The sequence below is a fragment of the Ochlerotatus camptorhynchus genome, unplaced genomic scaffold, assembly GCF_037179485.1.
Source record: "Ochlerotatus camptorhynchus isolate MF236.1 unplaced genomic scaffold, CSIRO-AGI_Acam_v1.1 ptg000008l, whole genome shotgun sequence".
NCBI lineage: Eukaryota > Metazoa > Arthropoda > Insecta > Diptera > Culicidae > Ochlerotatus > Ochlerotatus camptorhynchus.
This window is the reverse complement of record NW_027040500.1, coordinates 3,042,659-3,065,420: the sequence shown is the minus strand read 5'-3', so window position 1 is coordinate 3,065,420 and position 22,762 is coordinate 3,042,659. Positions and strand designations below refer to the sequence as shown.

General features: G+C 39.0%; 2 protein-coding genes across 2 annotated transcripts; one reads left to right on the top strand and one right to left on the bottom strand.

Annotated features, from left to right (window-relative positions):
* Positions 1-505: 505 nt before the first annotated feature.
* On the bottom strand, positions 506-1,649 carry LOC135698122 (uncharacterized). Its single transcript, XM_065218002.1, has 3 exons — positions 1,577-1,649; positions 1,112-1,270; positions 506-1,047 (listed from the first exon to the last, which is right to left on the bottom strand). The coding sequence occupies exons 1-3, from the start codon at positions 1,647-1,649 to the stop codon at positions 506-508; spliced, it is 774 nt and encodes a 257-aa protein (XP_065074074.1).
* A 16,530-nt stretch (positions 1,650-18,179) lies between these two features.
* Positions 18,180-19,141, top strand: LOC135698950 (uncharacterized). The gene is made up of 3 exons (XM_065219106.1): positions 18,180-18,269; positions 18,357-18,515; positions 18,580-19,141. The coding sequence occupies exons 1-3, from the start codon at positions 18,197-18,199 to the stop codon at positions 19,095-19,097; spliced, it is 750 nt and encodes a 249-aa protein (XP_065075178.1). The 5' UTR covers positions 18,180-18,196; the 3' UTR covers positions 19,098-19,141.
* The last annotated feature ends 3,621 nt before the right edge of the window (positions 19,142-22,762 follow it).

The window sequence follows — 22,762 nt, the reverse complement described above, 5'->3', positions numbered from 1 at the left end:
CCTTTCATAAAATACTATAGACATATGAAAGACCAAACTCAAGTATACAATTCCATTCATACATAACGTACCCAAGTCTACCCAACAAACAATGTTAGCTGCAGACTAGCTTATACATGTAAAAATTTGCTGTATAAGCCTGTATTGGCTAATGTGCAGCTAATATTGATTGATACTGTTGAATAACATCATTTTTCTTGAAGCTTTTCAGTAAGTAGTAGTAAGATGGCTTTTGGATTACTGCAAATAACGTTACCACCGTAAATTAAAAAAAAATATTATAATTTGCATTCGAAAAGCTCAATATATTATGCAATAACCAAAAGGAATATTTACATAGCGCATCGTGAAAGTTGTTATATTTATTTACAGAAATCAATAAGCTAACGATTGGTAACATGTATTGAAACTATTGATACAATATCTTGTAAAATCATTCTACTCATTTCTATTGCACTCATTAATCTACGATGGAATTAGATTGAACTAAATAAATAAGAGAAATTTATAACTGTCTAGATCGCAGCTTGGCAGGTCTTTTCTGGAGCTGGACTGGAGCAGATCTTCTAAGCTCAGCGGTTGCTGGGCTTTCGTAGGCGGTTGAAGAGCTAACGGCCGATCCTCCCTTACCGGTACTGTACGAGTTGGCAATAGCAATGGCCCCACCGCTAGTGCTTCCGAAGTTGATTGGGAAATATGCACTTGGAGTAGCAGGACGACTAGCACCGCGACGACTGACCTGAGAATCCTGTTCTTCTTCCTCGTCAGAGTCCAGTTGAACGGTCACCTTCTTCTTCTTCTTCTTGTCTGGGATCACGGCTGGGACAGCTGGAGCAGCAGCAACTGGTTCATCAGCGATGGGTTCTTCTGGCTCAACCTCATGAACAGCTGGGACATCATATTGAGGCACGTCTTCAAGTGGGAACTGTTCATCCTGAGGCACATCTTCCAGTGGGAACTGTTCTTCTGGGTATGCTTCGGCCACAGATTGCACGTTAGAGTCCTGATTAGGCAATTCGGCACTTTCAACATCTGTGTTTTGGCAATCTGATGATTAATATATTGTACTTTCAGTCACCTAAGCATGAACAAAGCTTTACAAGAAACTCACCTTTCAGATACGTTCCGGTAGCAATGTTGTTTCCAGCAGCGAAGGCAGACACTCCAGCCGAACGACCTTGATTCCTGAGTTGCTGGTTCTGATAGTGAATTCCATACATGGATTGCCGAGGATACATATAGCCCATTGGTTGCTGGTAGTACATGAAAGCTGCCAAATAAGAAATATTCCAAATGATTATCAGTTCATCGGTTCTTAAAATTCAATTAAATCTCGATTACTTTTTCGAAAGGAACGTATCAGATTTTATAAACAATGCATTTGATCGTCGATTTGGCGAAACTGGAAACTCGCCCACGCATCTAACACTACCATCATATAGGGGAAATCTTCCCCTAGCTGGTAGTGGTGTTAGTATGCGAGGACGAGCTACCAGTTACGCCAAACCTTACAAAAGCTGATGCGTCCCTTCGAAAAAGTAATCGAGAAATATTAAGTTGAACAATAAACACGCACCATTTCGCATAGGGATCGAATAGCCAGCACTGATTCCACACAGCACGACAAGAACAGCCACGGCCTTAATCATTTTTGCCAATTAACTTTTGGTTGTTGTCGGATTTGAATTGTTTTTGTTCACTTCGATTGATACCCAATCGTTAATTTTAGTATCCTTCGATTCGAGATCGCCTTCAGCTTGATTTCAGAGACAGGAGCTAAAACTTATGGAATGTTCGTATAAGTTTCCACCGATTACTGATAACTCTAACACCGAGAACAGGTGCTTTTATACCAAACATATCGAGTAGATTAGTTAGTATGCATGCCGTTACATCGCCACCAGTTACGGTGGTTACCATGCCGTGTACAAGAATGATGCTTATCACAATATTGGGTACAGTTCGATTAAATTTGATGTATTATTTATGTTCGTATCAAATGTACGGCCATCATAATGCAGTTTAGATTATCGGTCTTTAATTATTTACGTTTTCAAAGATAATCAAATTTAGATCAACTGTTTGGTTTGCTACCTTTAGTGATGCTCCAAACGGTAATACCAATACCATCAAATAAAATGCCGCATCAAAAAGTCGATTATGTTGCTTTACGAAATTTGCAATAAAATTTCAAGATTTCAACCTGATTCAACATTGCATTTGTTGATAAAGTTATGTTAAGGAACAGAGGAAATTCGCAGCTAAAAAAGCAAAATTTCGCAATCGACAATCCTGAAAAATATTAAGTGGTAGGGCTGTGTATTATATTTTGTATCTAACCTTCAACATTCACAACATCACGCCCGTCTCGAATGAACTTAATTCTCCTCTACCAGGGGAACAGTTTAAAGAGACGTTAATAGACGGAAGCACAACATCACGCACATCCAAATTTCTTCATTCAACCAACATCAAACGTCAACGGTTTCATTCCGTCGTATTTTGCGATCTCTGCTGCTTTTTCGATTGATTTGTTGAAGAAAAAATAACGGCTAATGTTTTTTTTTCTTATTCACGTTTGTGGTCCTTCGTAACCTTGTCCGGGGTGTGATAAAAAATCTTGACCTTTACTACTAATTCAAGGTTTGTTCCAAATAAGCTTGAATGTTATATTTTTGTTTGTTTAATAAATGTTAAATCCAGTCCTCTATATCCATAATATGATCATGAGTCTCAAACCTTTATAGACTACGTGAAATCACTTCAATTAATAACTACTATTATTAAATCAAATATTAAAAATCCATCCTCATCGTAGCGAAAAAAATAGTTTTTGCAGTGCTACAATAATTATTAAAAAAAAGTCGTTATGACAACTATCGATACAAAATATTCCGTTAAAAACTTCGTCAAGATACATAATTTGTCAATTCATAAAAATAAATTCTAACGATAACTGTTCAAAAGACAGCTTTAACGTGTGAAATGCAATGTTTCTTAAATTCTGTAAGTGTAGTTGTACGTTTAATGTGGCTAGGCATCGAATTGAAAACATTTATTCTTTTAAAATAATATTAATTTTGTGAAGCACAGGTCAAGAAATGTGGTGTTCAAATTATACAGAAAATCAATAGCTGATGCTAGGGATTAGCTATCATCCTCAATGTGTAAAATTTGGTGATCTCAATCTTAATAATAGGTAATACCAGTGCCGGCCACATCCTAATGCAGGTCAATAAAGGAATGGGTAGGAATGTATTGCAATGATACTCGCTTTTTTGGAAGCCGGGAAGCTCTCAGCACTTGAATAAAAGGGTTGGGCTTGCAGCATGGTTCGTTTTGGCAAACGGTGTGGTGAATTAAAGTGATGTGTTCATTCATGTTAAGAAAGAAAGCGACTAACGAATCTTGAACAGAGGTGCCGGTGGTGTAGTGGTAAGCGTGATTACCTCTCACCCCAGCAGGCCTGGGTTCAATCCCAGTCGGCGCCGCCGGGATGTTCTGAGGCATAACATCTCTGATCACTGAGGGAAGTAAAGCCGTTGGTCCCCGGTTCATGAGTTCAGTGTCAACATTTCAAAGGGGCGTAATTGCTTTTGTAAACAATGGCTTTAGCCGTCGATTTCTCGCGAATAAAAGCTCACACATGAAAATTAATAAAACCAACAATTAGAGGAATGTTTCCTCTACCAGACTAGCTAGCATTGTTAATTTGGAGGGGTGAGCTTTAATTCGCGAGAAATCGACGGTTAAAGCCATTGTTTACAAAAGCAATTACGCCCCTTTGAAATGTTGACACTGAGTTGATGGGTTGATAGTAGCAATGAGCGATCTTGGATCGAAACACAAATGATCGATTCTTTTGGTTCGATTAATCGATTTTTTGAATCGATCTCAAACACGATAAAAATCGACTGGATCGATCCTTTTCATTCGATTTTTGTTTCGATCCAACAAAAAAAATGTCAGTGCATTTGCATTTGCAATTTAATATTGACATGTACCTGGAGTCTTCAGCTCACGTTCGGGCAGTTAAAATTGTGTCTGAGCAGATCTATAGCACCGAAAGAGTAAACGATGATTGCACACTTCTGTCCCTCCACCAAAACCAACGGGAGGCCTGTGGGATATTCATGACGAAATGGTAAAGAAAGTTATTAATCTACATAGGGGAATTTACGTATTCTCGGCAACCTAAGCAGCGACCTTCTTTCTATAGCCTTTTTCTCTATGGAACGCACACATATGCAGTACTGGTTTGTTTACAATCTTTTGCTGCCAGCTGTTCTAACAATTTCAGTCAAAAGAATTGTCAAAAACTGTTTTGAAGCGCTTTTACAAAGCTCCAATCTTCTCTAGTGAGAGCGACTATTGTCGGCAACCAGTTTTTCTTCGGCAACCGTTCCATTTGAACTGCATGTAAATCTGCTGTTCTATTATCGGCAACTCGAAATCAGCTACAATTTGTAGTGCGTGTGTTTCATTTCAAGAAAACCCTGCTAGATTGCTTTTTTTCAGTGGTGAAAATATAATCAAATTGAAGCTGAAAGCATAAAGAATCGTTTGCATGCATTCAGCGAAGTGTTTTCATAAGAAAATCCAGTGAAAATAGTGTTTCAATTTGGGTTGCCGAAAATAGTCTGTCATGCCGAAGCCGTCATTTCCCCTATGTACACACATTCCTTTCTTATGACATATTTCCGGTTCATCAGTCCTCTGCTATGTCATAACTAGATCACCATGGGGGTATATCGGCAGAATTACAAAATTTCTTGCATCAGCCTGTTTTCCCACGTTCTGTCGATCCTTTTCGAGCATGGGAGAAAATCCGTAGTGAATTTCCCCATTGCACGGTAAAGACCGTAAAGCATGGATATTAATTTATTCCACCATGACCAGGTTTGAATACAAAGAAATCATGGAGGAGGTTATGCTCCCTTATGCAGAAGAGAACATGCCTCTTATATGGCATTTTCAGCAAGAAAACGATCCGAAACACACTTCTAAGTATGTAAAGGAATGGTTTCGTACAAACAAAGTGTCGGTTATTTCATGGCCTAGCCAATCTCCTGACATCAACCCCATTGAAAATTTATGGATCGAGCTTAAAAGAAAGTTATGTGGTCAAGCATTTTCAAATAAGGATCAACTATGGACCACAGTTCAAAATGAGTGGTATGCTGTACCAAAGGATACTTGTTAGTGCTTAGTTGAGTCAATTCCAAGAAGATTGAACAAGGTTCTACTTAACAACATAGGGCACAGCGGTTACTAAGCGTCATTAGTCTAATAAAACTTAAACGATTATTTTCAAGCTTTCTATACTATAGTTTTATGCAACACACCTATTTCACTGACCAGGCATATTTTATATTTGATTCTAATGAGTGAGTCATTTAATGTTTTAACTTTGAGTTTCTATCAAATCAAATCACTATCAAATGCTTAACTTAAAGTCGAATAAAATGAAGTTGAATGAACATAACCTAAAATTTCGCATTTATTTGGCCCACACTTATTTTAATGACCAGCAGTGATGTATGTTACACTCACAACATTTACTGCGCATGTACTACACAATTTATTTCTAAATGATATTGTCACCCTTATGTTAAATTCTCATTTGGTTACGGTCGAAGCGCGCCGCTCATAAGCGCAATCGACCCCACCCATAAGGATTATACACAGGTATGTAACTTTGATAGCATTTTATGGCAGCGGCTTGAGGAGCGAATCCTGGAAATGACTATTATAGGTGAAATGCCATAACAAGATAGCTTATGTAACGTAATATCAACTCAAGACTAAACTTGGCTTAATTTGCACCATCTTTCCTATGATCCGTTATATTTGAAACATTGTTGTGCCATTTTGAAAAATGAATCGATTCAAAAGATCGATTCAAAAAGATCGATGCAAAATGATTGGTTAAATCGATTAATCGATTATTTTCAAAAACATAAATCGATTCACTAAGTTCGATCCTTGTCTCAAGATCGCCCAATGCTAGTCGATAGGTAGGGGTCAGGTGTGGGAGCTGCCTCCCTGGCGTCGGTAGCATTGGTGCTCAGCACGGAGAACAAGATCGACGGAAAACAAATCAAGGAAAAAAACTAATCTTGAATGTGAAGGGGCCTGACATTAAACCCATGATTATCTACTCAGTAAGCAAAAAAAGTCACTCTAAGGCTACCAAGCCCCTAATATCATATAACACCAGTTATGGTCAAGTTGTTGTTGTACCATTCAAACTCGACACCGACGACGATGTCAACAAGTTTCACAAAACTCACAATGACCATTTTTTAAAAGGCCGCGTGGAATGTGGAGCTATTAGATGATTGTGTCCCTGTACTACAAGTGCAGCGTTAAAACGGAACATTTGACTCAAAATCCAATACCGTTCATTTATTTTTGTCTTGGAGAAGCCAAATAATTGGTTCGGGTTTTTTTTTCAGGTCAAATTGGTTTGGAAATCATTACATCTCCGTCAGACCCAAGTCCTGACGTAGGATGGAAACTGAGCATTTAATTGCTCCATATTTTTTAAAGATTATTTTTTCTGATTTTTTTAATCAAGTTGTACTGAATTTGGTAACAACTTGAGATAACAGTATCGAGAAAACAGGGGAAAAGAAAAGTCACCTGAACAAACTATTGTAGTCAACTATCCAAACACATCGAAATAAAATTAGGCAAGACCCAAGCTAGCCTAATTGATCGCGATCGCGGTACCTAATTTTCCACCATATGACCGATTTCCGTTTCAACATCAATAAATGTTTAACTCATCATACCTACCCAACCACACTAACCGAACAAAAAATTACGCGCGATTGAGCTTATCCCACCAAGTAGCTGAAAGGGACCAATAACAAAGTTGATAAATGAATTGAAAAAAATTTAATCAGGACAAATTCTACAAATCAATGTATGATAAATATCCAATATATCCCTTTGGTCCAGAAAGGAAAAAATCATCAATTCTAATTCTTTCCACGGTTCTCAAAATTGACCGGCTCAGTGTTCACTCGGCTGTCGACAAAAGCAGGCCACTCTCGATGTGTGCTACGCGATCGTCTGTTTACTCGGCAGCAACCATTGTGTGGTCCTCCTCATTGTTCTTCATCAGCAGTTCTTTCGGTCGATGCGTCGTCGACTTTGGAAAGCAACCGTTTCGTGATAAGTGTGTGAGTGCTGACCACGTTTTGCGTCCATTGCTGCAATGGACGCGCTCTGACCCTCGTTGGCGTACAACAATTTGCCATACAATGAAACTACTGGAAGCGGCTCCAGTTCTGATGGAGGAGGCTTTTTGGATAGCGGAAGATAAAGTTTTTATTGTGTTGTACCTTTTGACTATAGCTTTAAGATGTATTGTATAGTGACCATGAATCCTCGGCTCTGTTAAGTTAATTCGGTTGAGCCTTATCAAATAAATTAATATACAAAAAAAAAATTGACCGGCTCTAAACTAAAATAAAATCAATCAAACATGTTCAAATACCCAAAAAACGGTGACGGGTCATTAGGCTGAAAGTCACTAGGCTTAATGGCTCACTTGGTCGAATGGGTCAATAGGCTAAAATTGTAATGATTCAACAATCAAAATATCTTTTGAAATCTAAACTACTAACTGGAGCCGATTTTTTAAATATAATGTTACACGATTAACTATCTGAAATAAAACGAATAAAGCTGAAATTTCCACGTTTATGTAAATTTAAATTGTTGTCCGTTGAAAACTAAATCAAAGAATGAGAAATTCTCTTGGTAAAATCATAGTTTTAAAATTATTCACGCAAAGTGTTTAAATATTGAATATCAACAGAAAAATGTCTGGTCTTCGATTTTAAAACATTGTCTACGCCCATGATTTTGAAATTTATCTAAGTCACAGAATATAGGAAGGTTTTCTAAATCGGACATCTTAAAAATTTTGACTACGTTCGTCATGTTTTTTTTAAGAGCTTTTTTTTCTTTAAATTGGATCTATCAAGATTTGTTATGTCCAGAGATCTTAAAAAATTCCAAAGTCACAAAAGGTTGAAATTTGTCCAAAAGAACTAGACTATTCTTAACTACTCAAAATTTGAATGTTCTAATGACCCATGACTGATGGCATTCGGCCTAATGACCCATTCAGTTTAATGGCATAGTAGCAACCCTTGTTGTTAATAATGTTTGCTGCAGATTAACTTACACATACAAGAATTATCTGAATAAGCTAATTTTTGGTTGTGTAAACTGTTCTGCAAACCAAAATTGTTAACTATGCTTTGACCTCGCTGTTTGCCTTGATCAAGCTTAATAACCTCTAATTGTACTCCATCTTTTTTCTCAGATCATCAAAACGGGTTTGGTAGACCCGTAGGCAAAATTGACCATGCGCATCCACTGAATAATCAAGATACTGCTTCCAAATACAGAGTCATACAATAAGTCAAAAAACATGTTATCAACAAGGAGTTGGCATGGAATTCCTTCTTTCCTGTCCAAATCGCTTCAAATGAGGGCACCATTAGTCCCTCTCAATCCTCAACATTTTTCATTATCTAATAAATGATAAAATATGATTAAACAAAAGCATACCATCACCAAGCAAATAACATTAAACATTCTTTATTCAAACAATAACTCATATGTTAACGATACGAAATAGAGGGTGGAATGAGCAAAAAGTAATCAACTCAAATTTAGTGCATTCCCGTTTACCGTTCACTTTGAAAAATGACAAACGACAGGCAAAAGATTACGCATTTGACTTACCCATTGTAGGTTGTTAGTCTAGTCGAGTACACGATGAAACCACATTTGAAATTGTTCTAGCACTCCCAAAATATAAAGGTATTGTTAAAAAATAAAAACGATGATGATGGGTAAGTGACCGCATGCTATCATGAGTAGCTCAATCAGTTTTCAACCGATTTTTGATTTTGAAGTGAAATCACCATAAATCTGTATATATTTCAAAATCCCTGACATCAAAAATTGGTTTAAATATAATTGAATAACTCTTGATGGAATGCGATTACTTCAAAGGTTCATTCTATTCTTTTTTATTTGTGACACTGTGTTATTCACTAACGTTATTTTTCCACACTTAGTTTTGTGTGACTACTTTTTGCTCGATCCACCCTTGTATACCATATATAGTATAGAGTGAGACGGAGTAACTGTCTTTTACAAAAATCTCATAACGATTGAACACTTGCATGAATTTTTTGTATATATTATATATTTCAGATCTAGGAGAAATGGCTCTAATGTTGGCCTATGGAACTAAGATTGGGCTCATTGCTACAAATCTGCTATTTATCGATTTTATCTAGATGAATGCGTTATTGGGACGGTACTAATGGATATTGGATCGCTATTGAAAATTTAGTCGATTACTGAATTTGTGTATGGGCCCAAATTAGGGGCATTTAGGCCAACATTACATCCTTTACCCCTACTACATATATAACCTTCAATTTAGTATACTTAAATTCAAATTGCTTTCCCTTCACCTTAATTACCACCCACATTTGTCAAGAAAATTAATCACAGCTGTCCGCACGTTTTAGTTCCAGCACTTTTGGAGTCCTGGCGATGAGCTTAATCCCTGATATTGAATGTATTTTCCAAGCATGTTCCTTTGTAACTCTATAATGTTGCGAAATATAAATGTTTCATTCACTTGAAGAGATTTCAGCTTCTAAACTATAACAAATGAATTTATACAGATTTATACAACCATGACTGCGTGAAATCGAAAACGAATGCAATTTTTAACCCTACTATCAATACAAGCTGACATTTATGCACTTTAAAACAAAAATACTTGAACATATGTATATTCATTTTACCTATTGAATTGTATACATATGAAATCGGTGACAGTTAGTCTGCCTCACCCTGTAGGGGTACCTGGAGTAACATGCACCATTGCACTATGGGCAAAAATGGGTTCAAAATTACCCAAAATTCAATATCTCAACAGCACGCTGAATTCCGGCCATGAAAAACGATTTTTCCGAAGGGAAATCGTCCGGGGAATCGATTGCACGTAGTCCCATAGACCGGAGAGCCTTGTAGGTATGTGTTTTGGACAATTTAACCCCATTTTCCCCTACTTTTTGGAGGAAATGTTTTTTCACAGCTCTATTTTTCGTAAAACATAAGCAATTTATGCATGGTTTAAGAATACTATGTCTTTAAACAACAGTTCATGAGATATTAGGGAGTAAGGGGTAAAAGTGAAAAAAAATCAATGTTTTTTAATACAAAATCCATCCCACTGCGACCTAGCAAGAAGTACAGTCGACTTGTTTCGCGCTCCGGTATTTCGGAAGTTTTCTCGGTATTCGGTTGGTTTAAATTATCAGTTTTTTCTCGCTTAGTGATTACTGGCATAGTACCCGGCTAAACAATTATCTGAAAGTGAGTTTTTTTGAGAAGAAAGTGGTTTTCGGCGTCATCGGAAAGAAAATTGTTCACTTGCAATTGGATATTCGCAAACCAATTTGCGCTTCATCGGTGCGTGATCACGCATACCTGCACACAGATCATCGTCATCGAGTGTCAGCATCTGCCTCCGCATTTATACCGGTCATCCATCATCGTGTGTCCAGCTGAGTGCCGAACCTCATACAAGCACACCACTACAAAGATCGCCCGCACACGCGCATCGAAGGTCACCCACGCTGCGCGTCGCTCCGCTGCTGCTGTGTAATCACTCGGTGGTAGTAGTATAGCAGATAAGTTTTTTTTCCTGTTTCTTTCTCTCGCCCATCAGTTAAATTTAATTTTGTGTTTCTGTGTTTGTAGTTTTTTTTTCTGTTTATTGTGTCTGTGTGGTTTTAAGCATCGTTTCAGTGGTAGAGCGTTTACCGCTCCCACTAGTACGGCAAAATGGACGTCTCGTCAGAAGACGATATGGACATTTTGTCGGAAGATGACACCAGTTTGCCACTCGATGGCAAGAAAAGACGAAAACGTCCTGTCATTCATGGTTCGTCTCAGAAAAGCCCCCGATCGCGAGCCTATCCAGATGACTCGACTGGGCCATGGGTTGTCTACTTTCAGCCCAAAAACAAACCTTTGAACTTGATGCAAATTTCCACTGATCTGACGAAGCGATACTCGGCCGTGACCGAAATCACGAAGGTTAGGCATAATAAACTTCGTGTTGTTGTTTCTAACCTGAAGCAGGCTAACGAGATTGCTGCCTCCCAGCTCTTTACGATTGAGTACAGGGTTTACATACCAGCTCGTGATGTGGAGATCGAAGGTGTGGTCACCGAAGCGAGTCTGACCCCCGAGATCTTGGAGAAGCAGGCGGTTGGCCGTTTCAAGAACCCCTTGCTCCCCCCGGTGAAGATACTGGATGTCCAAAAACTGGGCTCAGTATCTGTCAGCGAGGGTAAAAAGAGTTTTACCCCCACAGACTCGTTTCGCGTGACCTTTTCTGGTTCAGCCCTTCCTCAGTACATCGAGTTGGGAAAACTTCGGCTACCTGTGCGCTTGTTTGTTCCTCGGGTCATGATCTGCCAAAACTGCAAACAGTTGGGACATACGGCCTCTCACTGTGGCAGCAAGGCACGCTGTTCCAAATGCGGGGAGAAGCACGAGGATGGCGCCTGCACAGTCACGGCACCAAAATGCGTGTACTGCAAAGGATCTCCTCCTCATGGTCTCTCGTCGTGTCCGGTGTACAAACAACGCGGGGAAAAACTAGAGCGCTCTCTTAAAGAACGTTCCAGGCGGTCTTTTGCAGAAATGCTTAAGACAGCCAAGCCATCGACCAACGAAACAAATCCCTTCGCTCTTTTGTCAGATGACGAGTCTGGCTCTGACTTGGCTGAGGAGGGAGTTTCTTTCAGTTTTCCGGAAGGTTCTGCCCGGAAACGAAAACGCATCCGTTCGCGGAAAGTTGCAGATCAAGAACCCCAAATCAGCTTGCCCAAATCAAGGAGTGGTGGAAAAAAGGAGACTTCTACTCCTCCTGGATTCCGCAGAACTGATTATACCCAGGATTTTCCACCTCTCCCGGGGACATCCAAAACCCCCGATGCCCCAATTTTTGAGAACACAAGCCCCTTCTTCATCTGGGTTGTTCTCATTTGATAACATTGTGGACAGTATCCTCAATTACCTCGATATTTCTGATCCTCTGAAAAGCATTGTTCTGGCAATGCTTCCTACTGTGAAAACCCTCTTGAAGCAGTTGACATTGAAGTGGCCCCTCCTTGCAGCAATCATCTCCTTCGATGGATAATTTTCCAAACGAGGTCGGGGATTTGATCACTGTTCTACAGTGGAATTGTCGAAGTCTTATTCCTAAGATAGAATCGTTTAAGTTTTTGGTTCACAATAATGATTGTGATGCATTTGCTCTATGTGAAACTTGGCTCTCTTCAGATATCGATCTTCCTTTTCATGATTTTAACATTATTCGACTGGATCGTGAGGATTCGCGTGGAGGAGGAGTACTTTTGGGGATCAAAAAGTGCCATTCCTTCTATAGAGTGAATCTTCCACAATTTCCAGGTATTGAAGTTGTCGCATGTCAGGCTTTTGTTAAAGGCAAGAGCCTTTGTATTGATTCTGTGTATATTCCTCCCCGAGTTTCGATTAGTCAAAAACAACTTTCAGATATCTGTTCAGTTCTTCCTACTCCACGGTTGATTATGGGAGATTTTAATTCCCACGGTACAGGCTGGGGGGAACTATATGATGACAACCGTTCTACTTTGATATATGACCTCTGTGATAACTTCAATATGACAATTCTTAACAATGGAGAAGTAACACGTCTGGCTGGTCCATCCTCAAATGGAAATAGATTAGACCTCACACTTTGCTCTAATTCATTATCGTTGGATTGCACGTGGAATGTGATCCAGGATCCCCACGGTAGTGATCACTTGCCGATCGGCATTTCGATTGCCAGTGGGTTCAATTCGTCGGAATCCGTTAACGTCGCGTACGACCTCACCCGTAATATCGATTGGACAACGTTCAAGACCGCGATAGAGGAAGCCGTGTCGTCGGTAGAAGAGCTTCCACCGTTGGAGGAATATAACTTCCTCTCCAATCTGATCTTGGACAGCGCACTTCGAGCTCAAACTCGGCCGGTTCCAGGAACGTCTTTTCGTAGGAAACCTCCTACCCCTTGGTGGGACCAGCAATGCACTGAGGTTTATCGTAAAAAGTCCGACGCGTTTAAGCTTTTCCGGAAACGCGGAACACCCGAGTATTTCGAAGCGTACTCGACTCTTGAACACGAACTCAAGAGCCTCATCAAAGCCAAGAAACGCGGATACTGGCGGCAATTCGTGGACGGTTTATCGCGCGAAACGTCGATGAATACGCTTTGGAACACGGCGCGAAGGATGCGTAACCGGTCTTCAAACAACGAGAGCGAGGAGTACTCGGATTGGTGGATTCTCAAGTTCGCGCGAAAAGTATGTCCTGATTCCGTGCCGGCACAGATGATTCCTCGCGAAACGACGAATTCGGTAGACGAGATCAGCCAGCCTTTTTCAATGCTAGAGCTCTCACTCGCGCTCCTTTCGTGTCGCAATTCGGCTCCGGGGGCTGATAGGATCAAGTTCGACTTGTTGAAGAACCTCCCAGACGTCGCTAAGAGGCGCATGTTGAACTTGTTTTGTCAGTTCCTGGAGTTCAATATTGTTCCAGATGATTGGAGGCGAGTGAGAGTTATAGCCATTAAAAAGCCTGGAAAACCCGCGTCAGATCATAACTCGTATCGTCCCATCGCGATGTTATCGGGCATTCGAAAATTGTTGGAGAAAATGATCCTTTTTCGCCTCGACAAATGGGTTGAGACGAACCACCTACTCTCAGATACTCAATTTGGTTTCCGTAGGGGTAAGGGAACGAACGACTGTCTCGCGTTGCTTTCCACAGAAATCCAGTTGGCTTTTGCTAAAAAAGAGCAAATGGCTTCTGTGTTCTTGGATATTAAGGGGGCTTTTGATTCAGTATCTTTTGAAGTCCTTTCAGACAAACTCCACGCTTGTGGCCTTTCCCCATTAATTAATAACTTTTTGTACAATTTGCTGTCAGAGAAACATATGAGCTTTTCTCATGGAAACTCTACAGCTTCTCGATTTAGTTACATGGGTCTCCCCCAGGGCTCATGTTTAAGCCCCCTTTTGTACAATTTCTATGTCAGAGAAATTGACAATTGTCTAAGTGACAACTGCACGTTGAGACAACTTGCAGATGATGGCGTAGTGTCTATGACAGGGCCCAAAGGGGTCAACCTGCAAGGACCCTTACAGGATACCTTAGACAATTTGTCTACTTGGGCTATCCAGCTAGGTATCGAATTCTCCACGGAGAAAACTGAGTTGGTCGTTTTTTCTAGGAAGCATAGCCCAGCACAACCAAAGCTTCAACTTTTGGGTAAACCGATCACTCATTCCATGTCTTTCAAATATCTTGGGGTCTGGTTCGATTCCAAATGCACCTGGAGATCCCACATTGAGTATCTGAGACGAAAATGCCAACAAAGGATCAATTTTCTCCGAACAATTACCGGAACGTGGTGGGGAGCTCATCCGCAAGATCTTCTAACGTTGTACCGGACAACGATTTTATCGGTTTTAGAGTACGGTAGTTTTTGCTTCCAGTCGGCGGCTAAAACTCACATCATCAAACTGGAACGTATCCAGTATCGTTGTCTTCGTATCGCGTTAGGATGCATGCACTCGACTCATACGATGAGTCTCGAAGTGTTGGCGGGCATGTTGCCACTATCGGATCGGTTTTCGGAATTGTCCCTCAGGCTCCTCACCCGTTGTGAAGTTATGAACCCACTGGTAATCGAAAACTTTGAGAAGCTTCTTGAGCTAAACCCTCAAACTCGTTTTATGTCATTGTACTACGTGTACATAGCTCAGGATGTCAGCCCTTCACAGCATAATCCTCATCGTGTATGCTTCTCCGACTTCGGCAATTCAGTTAGTTTTGATTTATCTATGACGCGGGAGATTCGTGGAATCCCAGAACATCATCGTTCCATGATTGTTCCGTCAATTTACGCTGCAAAGTTTGGCCAAGTTGATTCCGCAAGATCGTTCTTCACAGATGGATCATTCATAGAGGCGTCCGCTGGTTTTGGTATTTATAACGAATTTCATAGCGCCTCTCGAATGCTTCAAGCTCCTTGTTCCGTATATGTTGCTGAGCTGGCGGCAATACATTATACGCTAGAAACGATCGCCTCACTTGCACCAGATCATTATTTTATTTTTACGGATAGTCTCAGTTCTGTCGAGGCTATTCGATCCATGAGGCCGGTAAAGCACTCCTCGTATTTTCTCATGAAAATACGAGAGCTTCTGAGTGCTTTATCTTTAAGATCTTTTGTCATCACCTTTGCATGGGTCCCATCTCATTGCTCGATTCCGGGCAATGAGAAGGCGGACTCACTTGCTAAGGTGGGCGCTATGCAAGGCGATATTTACGATCGACAAATCGCCTACAATGAATTTTTCTTCATTTATCGTCAACAGTCGCTCGCCAGCTGGCAAAATAAATGGAGTGAAGGGAGTTTGGGACGATGGCTATTCTCGATCATCCCTAAGGTGTCGAAGAGTCCTTGGTTCAAGGGGTTGGATGTGGGTCGAGACTTCATTCGTCTGATGTCTCGCCTCATGTCCAATCACTATTCGTTAAACGCTCACTTGTTTCGTGTTGGGCTGGGAGACAGCAATCTCTGTGAATGTGGACAAGGTTACCAAGACGCCGATCACATCCTTTGGTCTTGTGCTGAGCATCGTGGAGTCAGATCTGAGCTATGCGATTCCCTTCGGGCTCGAGGTAGACAACCTAATGTTCCAGTTCGGGATATTTTGGCTAGACGTGATCTGGAGTTTATGAAACTCATATATGTTTACTTTAAGAATACTAACCTTAGATTGTAAGTTTGATTAACCTTGTGTTTAGTTTGTGTATTGTGCGTGTAGTTTTTTTTTTAATGTTTGTCTTCAAGATGAATAGAAATAAGTTCATGTTTTAGGATTAATTAAATATTTGTATAATAAATCATATTTCAAACCTCCTTCTCCATTTCCCCATCCAAAAAATTGTAAATCTCCACTAACCTCGAGACGACCGCGAGTAATCGGTTCAATTCCTTTAACTCTAGATTTAAGACATGAATCATGCATAATGCAAATGATAACTCGGCTCTGTAAAGTTTATTCGATTGAGCCTGTACAAATAAATTAATATAAAAAAAAAAAAAAAAATAATACAAAATCCTTTTTTTAATATCCTAATATTTTTTTCTTAAAAAAACTTTTAATTAACTTTCATTTGGTATTTTGAGTTCCGTCATCGGCCAAACAGTTCAAAAGTTATAAATTTTTGAAAAAAATTTAAAAAAAAATTTTTGACCGCCCTAATATATAAATAGTCACCCTAATGACAAAATAAAAAATAAGGGTCTAATATGTTGCGACTAGGAACAAAACTACCAATTTTTACAAAATTCTGAGAACCACTATATCGTTTTGCTGTATACAGACAAAAAAAAGTGAAAACTCTTTTAAAACAGATAGCAGTAAAATAAAACTTATTTAACCCCAATTAACCTTAAAATTTCAAAAAAAAATCTTATTATTGCATGCAACCTTTGGGTTCATTCAAACAATCGCATCGTTCAACATTTTTATGAATTAAAATAAATTTAGCAAGGGTTCACTTTTACCCCTTACTCCCCTATAAAGTGTACCCCGTATTCCCCTTATATCTCATGAACTGTTGTTTAAAGACATAGTATTCTAAAACCATGCATAAAGTGCTTATGTTTTACGAAAAATAGAGCTGTGAAAAAACATTTCCTCCAAAAATAGGGGAAAATGGGGTTAAATTGTCCAAAACACATACCTACAAGGCTCTCCGGTCTATGGGACCACGTGCAATCGATTCCCCGAACGATTTCCCTTCAGAAAAGTCGTTTTTCATGGAAGGAATTCAGCGTGCTGTTGAGATATTGAATTTTGGGTAATTTTGGACCCATTTTTGCCCATAGTGGCATTGGGACAAGATGCACTTCCTTCGTTTCAAGCCTAAAATACATTTTTACAACAAATTAGTTGCCCTACAAGTTAAATCTATGTATGCTTTGGACACCGTGTCAATTTGGCAGCTCTATGTTATCAGATAATGTAAATAAAAATAAAAACCAGTTTGCATTGGATATAGTGTAATGTTAAGATTTTTAAGCGATTCAAACATTATTAAGCATCGGTGAAAGATATTAACTATTTGACTGAGGATAGAGCTACATTTTTGAGGTAAAATACCGATTAGTTTTAACATATAAGTCTATTTAATTATCAAAAACATTTTCTTTATACATTCGGGGCAAAATGATCCTTTAGTAAACAAGCTTCTTTACGTTCAATTCTTTCTTCTGCCTCAATTGGTTCAATTTGTAAGACGGCAAGGAGAGTCATATTGCCCCATTATAGTAACGCATTTTGCCTCATTATTATGGTACGTCTTGCCTCTTAGTTATAGAGCATTTTACCTCAGCATGGGTACATTTTACCCCCAGTTATTATATATGTTGCGATTATCAACTGTTGCTATTAATTTTAACGGGAAAACACCTTGTCTGGTGCATTTTACCCCAGGAACCCCTACATCATAATTAGTTCGGGTTAATTGACTTGAACATGTTGCACAGAATGTGACAACAATGTTACAACACTTTCTGTAGGCCAGTAAGTGTATGTAAGTGCTTTGTTGAGCACCCTCAACCAACCACGGCATGTGATGCTGGGCATCATTTAGCTATTGGAGTAGATAAAACTAAAATAAACAAAAACCGTAGTGATGTCCGCACGTTTGATGTGAACATAAATTATAGCTCAAATTTTATCGAACTGTATCCAATATTGTGATAGGTACCATTCTTGTGCACAAACTTGTGAGCCACTTTACACTGCATGCATACTAACTAATCTACTCGCTATGTTCGGTATAAAAGCGCCTGTTCTCGGTGTCAGAATTATCAGTAATCGGTGGAAACTTATTCGAACGTTACATAAGTTTAGCTCCTGTCTCAGAAATCAAGTTGCAGGTGAACACGAATTTAAGGATATTAAAATTAACGGTTCATCCTACAATTGAGCATCTATCGAAGAGAAAAAAAAGTGAATTTGCAAAAATGATTAAGGCCGTGGCTGTTCTTGTCCTGCTGTGTGGAATCAGTGCGGGCTATTCAATCCCTATGCAAAATGGTGCGTGTTCATGTTTGAACTTAATAATTAATTGAATTTTAAAAACCGAGGAACTGATAATCATTTGAAATATTTCTTATTTGGCAGCTTTCATGTACTACCAGCAACCAATGGGCTATATGTATCCTCGGCAATCCATGTATGGAATTCACTATCAGAACCAGCAACTCAGGAATCAAGGTCGTTCGGCTGGAGTGTCTGCCTTCGCTGCTGGAAACAACATTGCTACCGGAACGTATCTGAAAGGTAAGTTGCCTGATATGCTTTGTTCGTAGTGTGCCGACTGAAAGTATAATATATTAATCATTAGATTGCCAAAACACAGATGATGAAAGTGCTGCTCAGGACTCTAACGTGCAGTCTGTGGCCGAAGCATACCCAGAAGAACAGTTCCCACTGGAAGACGTGCCTCAGGACGAACAGTTCCCATTTGAACACGTGCCTCAGTATGATGTCCCTACTGTTCATGAGGTAGAAGCAGAAGAACCCATCGCTTATGACCCAGTTGCTGCTGCTCCAGCTGTCCCAGCCGTGATCCCAGACAAGAAGAAGAAGGTAACCGTTCAACTGGACTCTGACGAGGAAGAGGACCAGGACACTCCTCAGGTCAGTCGTCGCGGTGCTACTCCAAGTGTGTATTTCCCTATCAACTTCGGAAGCACTAGTGGTGCAGCCATTGCTATTTCCAACTCGTTCAGTACCGGTAAGGGAGGATCGGCCGTTAGCACTGCAACCGCCTATGGAAGCCCAGCAGCCGCTGAGCTGAGAAGAACTGCTCGAGTCCAACTGAAGAAAAGACCTGCCAAGCTGCGGGTTGGACAGTATTAGATTTCAAGTACCGCACTGTGCTAGTAGCTCAGTTTTTCAAGTGATAAATTACCCATATTTAGTGTAGGTTAATGAGTGCAAAAGTTCAATAGAAACGACTAGCCTCATAACACTACAAGTATACTAAGCAAATAACAATAGCACATCGTCAGCTCATTGATTTATGTAAATAAATAAACCAACCACCACAATGCTCTATGTAAATATTCCTATTATTTAATTCAAAATAAGGCAACGTTTTCAAATGCAAATACAAAACGATCATATACAATATCAAAATTAAAGGTGAAAAATAATCATTCAATACCGTATGATATTTTTATTTTGGGAGAAACTACCTGGCATCTTCTTCTTCTCTCTTTAGTAAAGAGATTTTCAGCTATCGGCTGGTTCATCTCTGGCCAACCCACTGTTAAAACCAATGAAAAGTATATTTTATACAGCAAAATTATTTAATATCTAGACTCTCAAAACCCCAACGTCAAAAAACTATCCCATTTTTATTCAAAATATTTCCAGAATAAAAAGATTTTTGCGATGGGTACCAGTATTATCGTCAGATTGCATCCCGATCACGAATATTGGGCTGCATTGATGTTTACATCGGTGTTAATGAACTGAAGAAACATGTAGCAGTTATGCATCATAATAGTATTTTTTATCACGCGGTGGAGTAACATAACGGTCAACTTTTCACAAAATTTTCTATGCAACTCGATGTAAAATTTTATTTTTTCAACACTTGTCGTAGTTATCCAACTAGGCAAGTCTCGTTGGATAAACAACGGCTCGTGTTGAAAAAATCTTCGTTTTGCTACTTGTTGCATAAATAATTATTTCTTACGTTGGAAAATGCTGACAGTCATATTTCATAACCTACTTGATCAGAAAGTTTTGATCATACGTATGAACGTTCATATGCAGTTGTTCTTGAAACTACGTTCAATACAGATGGAAATAATTAAAACACAAGGGATATTTTTCAAAATTACAAAAAAATGTGGTTTAAACTCGTTACGAAACTCGATTTTTTCAGCACTCTTGCAATCCAACTTGGCAAGCCGAACTATTATTGCACGAGTAGTTCTTAAGGACTGTACCGAAAATAGGTTGTGAACAAATTTTTCTTTCCATATATAAAAAAAATATTTTAACACAAACCCAATATACACCAGACCTAACGCAACGTAAACGGACCAACCGGAAGCAGAAACCCCTTAACTGAAACGAGACAGGAACAAAACAAAAAACTCTGTTTAAAAATCCTCTGTAAAAATATGATTTGAGAAGTTCCCATCTGGAACTTCCCTCCCTACCTTTTTGAGAGCCTCCCCTCTGAAGGTTTAGAGATGCCAGCCTGAAAGACTCGTTTATTAAAGGAAAAAAATAGAATGAAAAACAAAAAGCTCTTCAACTATTTATATAAGAGCATGAACATGATTGACCACCCACGGTTGCTACCCAACAGACAATTTTAGTTGCAGACCAGCTTATACAGGCAAAAATTAGCTGCATAAATAAGGCAAATTTTGTCTGTATAAGCTAATCTGCAGCTAAAATTGTTAGTTGGGTACTCTGTTATTGCCAGATCTGCTGTAAATACACAAAGAACCAATAGACGATGCTTGGGACAAGAATTCATCCTCAATGTGTAAACACTGGTGATCTCAAACTAGGCAATACCAGCGCCGGCCGCGCCCGAATGCAAGTCAAGAAAGGAATGGCTAGGAATGTGTTGATGTGACACTCTCTTTGATGGAAGCCGAGGAATCCTCTGCACTTCCACGAGGAATCACTGGAATGTTGGGTAAGAGTGTTGGGTTTGCAGAAGGGTTAGTTTTGGTAAACGATAAGCTGAATTGATGCCCAAAGGATAATATAACGCGAAGGAGCATTGGATTGAACCCACGGTCTTCTTCTCAGTAAGCAAAAACGTTTACGACTACGACACTATTCTCTAATAATAAATCAACTCAATTGGTTAGAGGACAGCCGATAAATAGCGGTGAGTGGAATGCACAACCCACCATGCTATTTAAGGGATTCCTGTAACCGTAAAGGCAAATTCATGACCAACAATTGAAAAGGCCTCAACTTCATTTTGAACAAACCTTGTAAGGCCATTTTGTGGCGAATCGAACTCCGCCAATGCAAACTAACAAAATGAACAGGTAGGAGAAGTTCTCCTCTACCCGATTGTGATTTAGGTTTGCGAGAAAATGGCCTTACAAGGTTTGTTAACAAAATTGAGTTGAGGCCTTTTCAATTGTTCGTCTTGAATTTATAAATTCTGTGTTCTGTTAATTTAAGGTAGAAAGTGTCTTTGGAGAAGTTTCTTGGCTTGCAAAGCCCTATCTTTTAAAGGTACTTGCTAGACAGAGCTCTGTTTTCGGTGTTTTCGGCAACCAAGAAGACACCAATCCTCTATTCACACAATAAAGCAATGGAGCGTTTTTATAGACGATTCCTTAAAATACGTTTTTAGCTATGTATAACTGTTTCCATGTAGTTTTTAGGTGTTTTTCATATTCTAATGAGTTGCTTATCTTGCAAAAATACACATTTTGTAGAAAAAAAATCACCCGTTATTCTTTGTGTCTTCGGAGATATTGAACATTTTTCATCCGAATTGGCACATTTTTTAATATTAATAGTGGCAACTCGGATAACTTCTGTTGTAAAGCACAACAAAAACATTGCAAAACACTGCCAAAAATAGCTACATCTGTCAACATCGTTAAAAGTTACAGCAAATTTTAAGGATAGAACACAATCAAATTTCTTCTATCAGATATTTGCCTTGATATATGGGCGACATTGCCACTGCTTTGAATTGCCCCCCAAAAAGGTTTAAAATATCATCGTTTTTCATTATGACTCTTTAAAAATATTTGCAGAACAATTTTAATATTCAATATAGTTGCTCAACGGTGCATCTGTGCATGAGATCATTTCTGGAAGCATTTTAAAACACTGATAAAATTCCGCGTGTCATAACTTCATGAAAACATGAAACATTGTGTAGCAAGAAATGGGTTTGAATTTCAAAACATATTTCAATAAGACGTTCTTCCCTTCGATGTCGTATGAGTTAATGTTAATCCACATTTAAAATTATTTAAGGAAGAAGAAGAAGAGGAAGAAGAAATTATATGTTGTGTAAGTTACATATATTTAATCATATGAGTAAGCAATTCAAAGTAGTATGAATGTCGCCTATGTATCAATGCGACTATCTGATAGAAGAAATGTGATTCCCAACAAACAATCGACTATTGAAGAAAAGACTTCTTGACCATTTTATTCAACTGCATCCTTAATAGTACTTGTACTATTTTTAATAATAACTTCTGTTCAGGCTTTGTTCACACAAATCTAGAGAATTTATTCAACCACAACATTAAACTACTTGGTGTTGTATAAGGTATGTCGAGAAGCTTTTATTCGACTTATATGAGTTGTAACGGGTGTTCAATAAAAAAAAGAGTATTTTTTCAGTCATACAGCTAGAAAAAAAAAATTCAACGAATTCAGTATTTTTTATTAAAAACATAATGTTTATTCTTCAAAAAAACGTCGATGAATATTGGAGAAAGGGCCCTGGTCAGCCGTACGACGCAACTTAGTCGCGATGCTCTCACAAGAGCGCTGGACGGTATTGAAAT

Bases quoted from the DNA above. Each gene is read 5' to 3' on its own strand.
- LOC135698950 (XM_065219106.1), top strand. From the start codon at position 18,197: ATGATTAAGGCCGTGGCTGTTCTTGTCCTGCTGTGTGGAATCAGTGCG. The intron at 18,270-18,356 runs GTGCGTGTTCAT...CTTATTTGGCAG, and splicing joins TTCAATCCCTATGCAAAATG to CTTTCATGTACTACCAGCAA. The intron at 18,516-18,579 runs GTAAGTTGCCTG...ATTAATCATTAG, and splicing joins TACCGGAACGTATCTGAAAG to ATTGCCAAAACACAGATGAT.
- LOC135698122 (XM_065218002.1), bottom strand. From the start codon at position 1,649: ATGATTAAGGCCGTGGCTGTTCTTGTCGTGCTGTGTGGAATCAGTGCT. The intron at 1,271-1,576 runs GTGCGTGTTTAT...CTTATTTGGCAG, and splicing joins TTCGATCCCTATGCGAAATG to CTTTCATGTACTACCAGCAA. The intron at 1,048-1,111 runs GTGAGTTTCTTG...ATTAATCATCAG, and splicing joins TACCGGAACGTATCTGAAAG to ATTGCCAAAACACAGATGTT.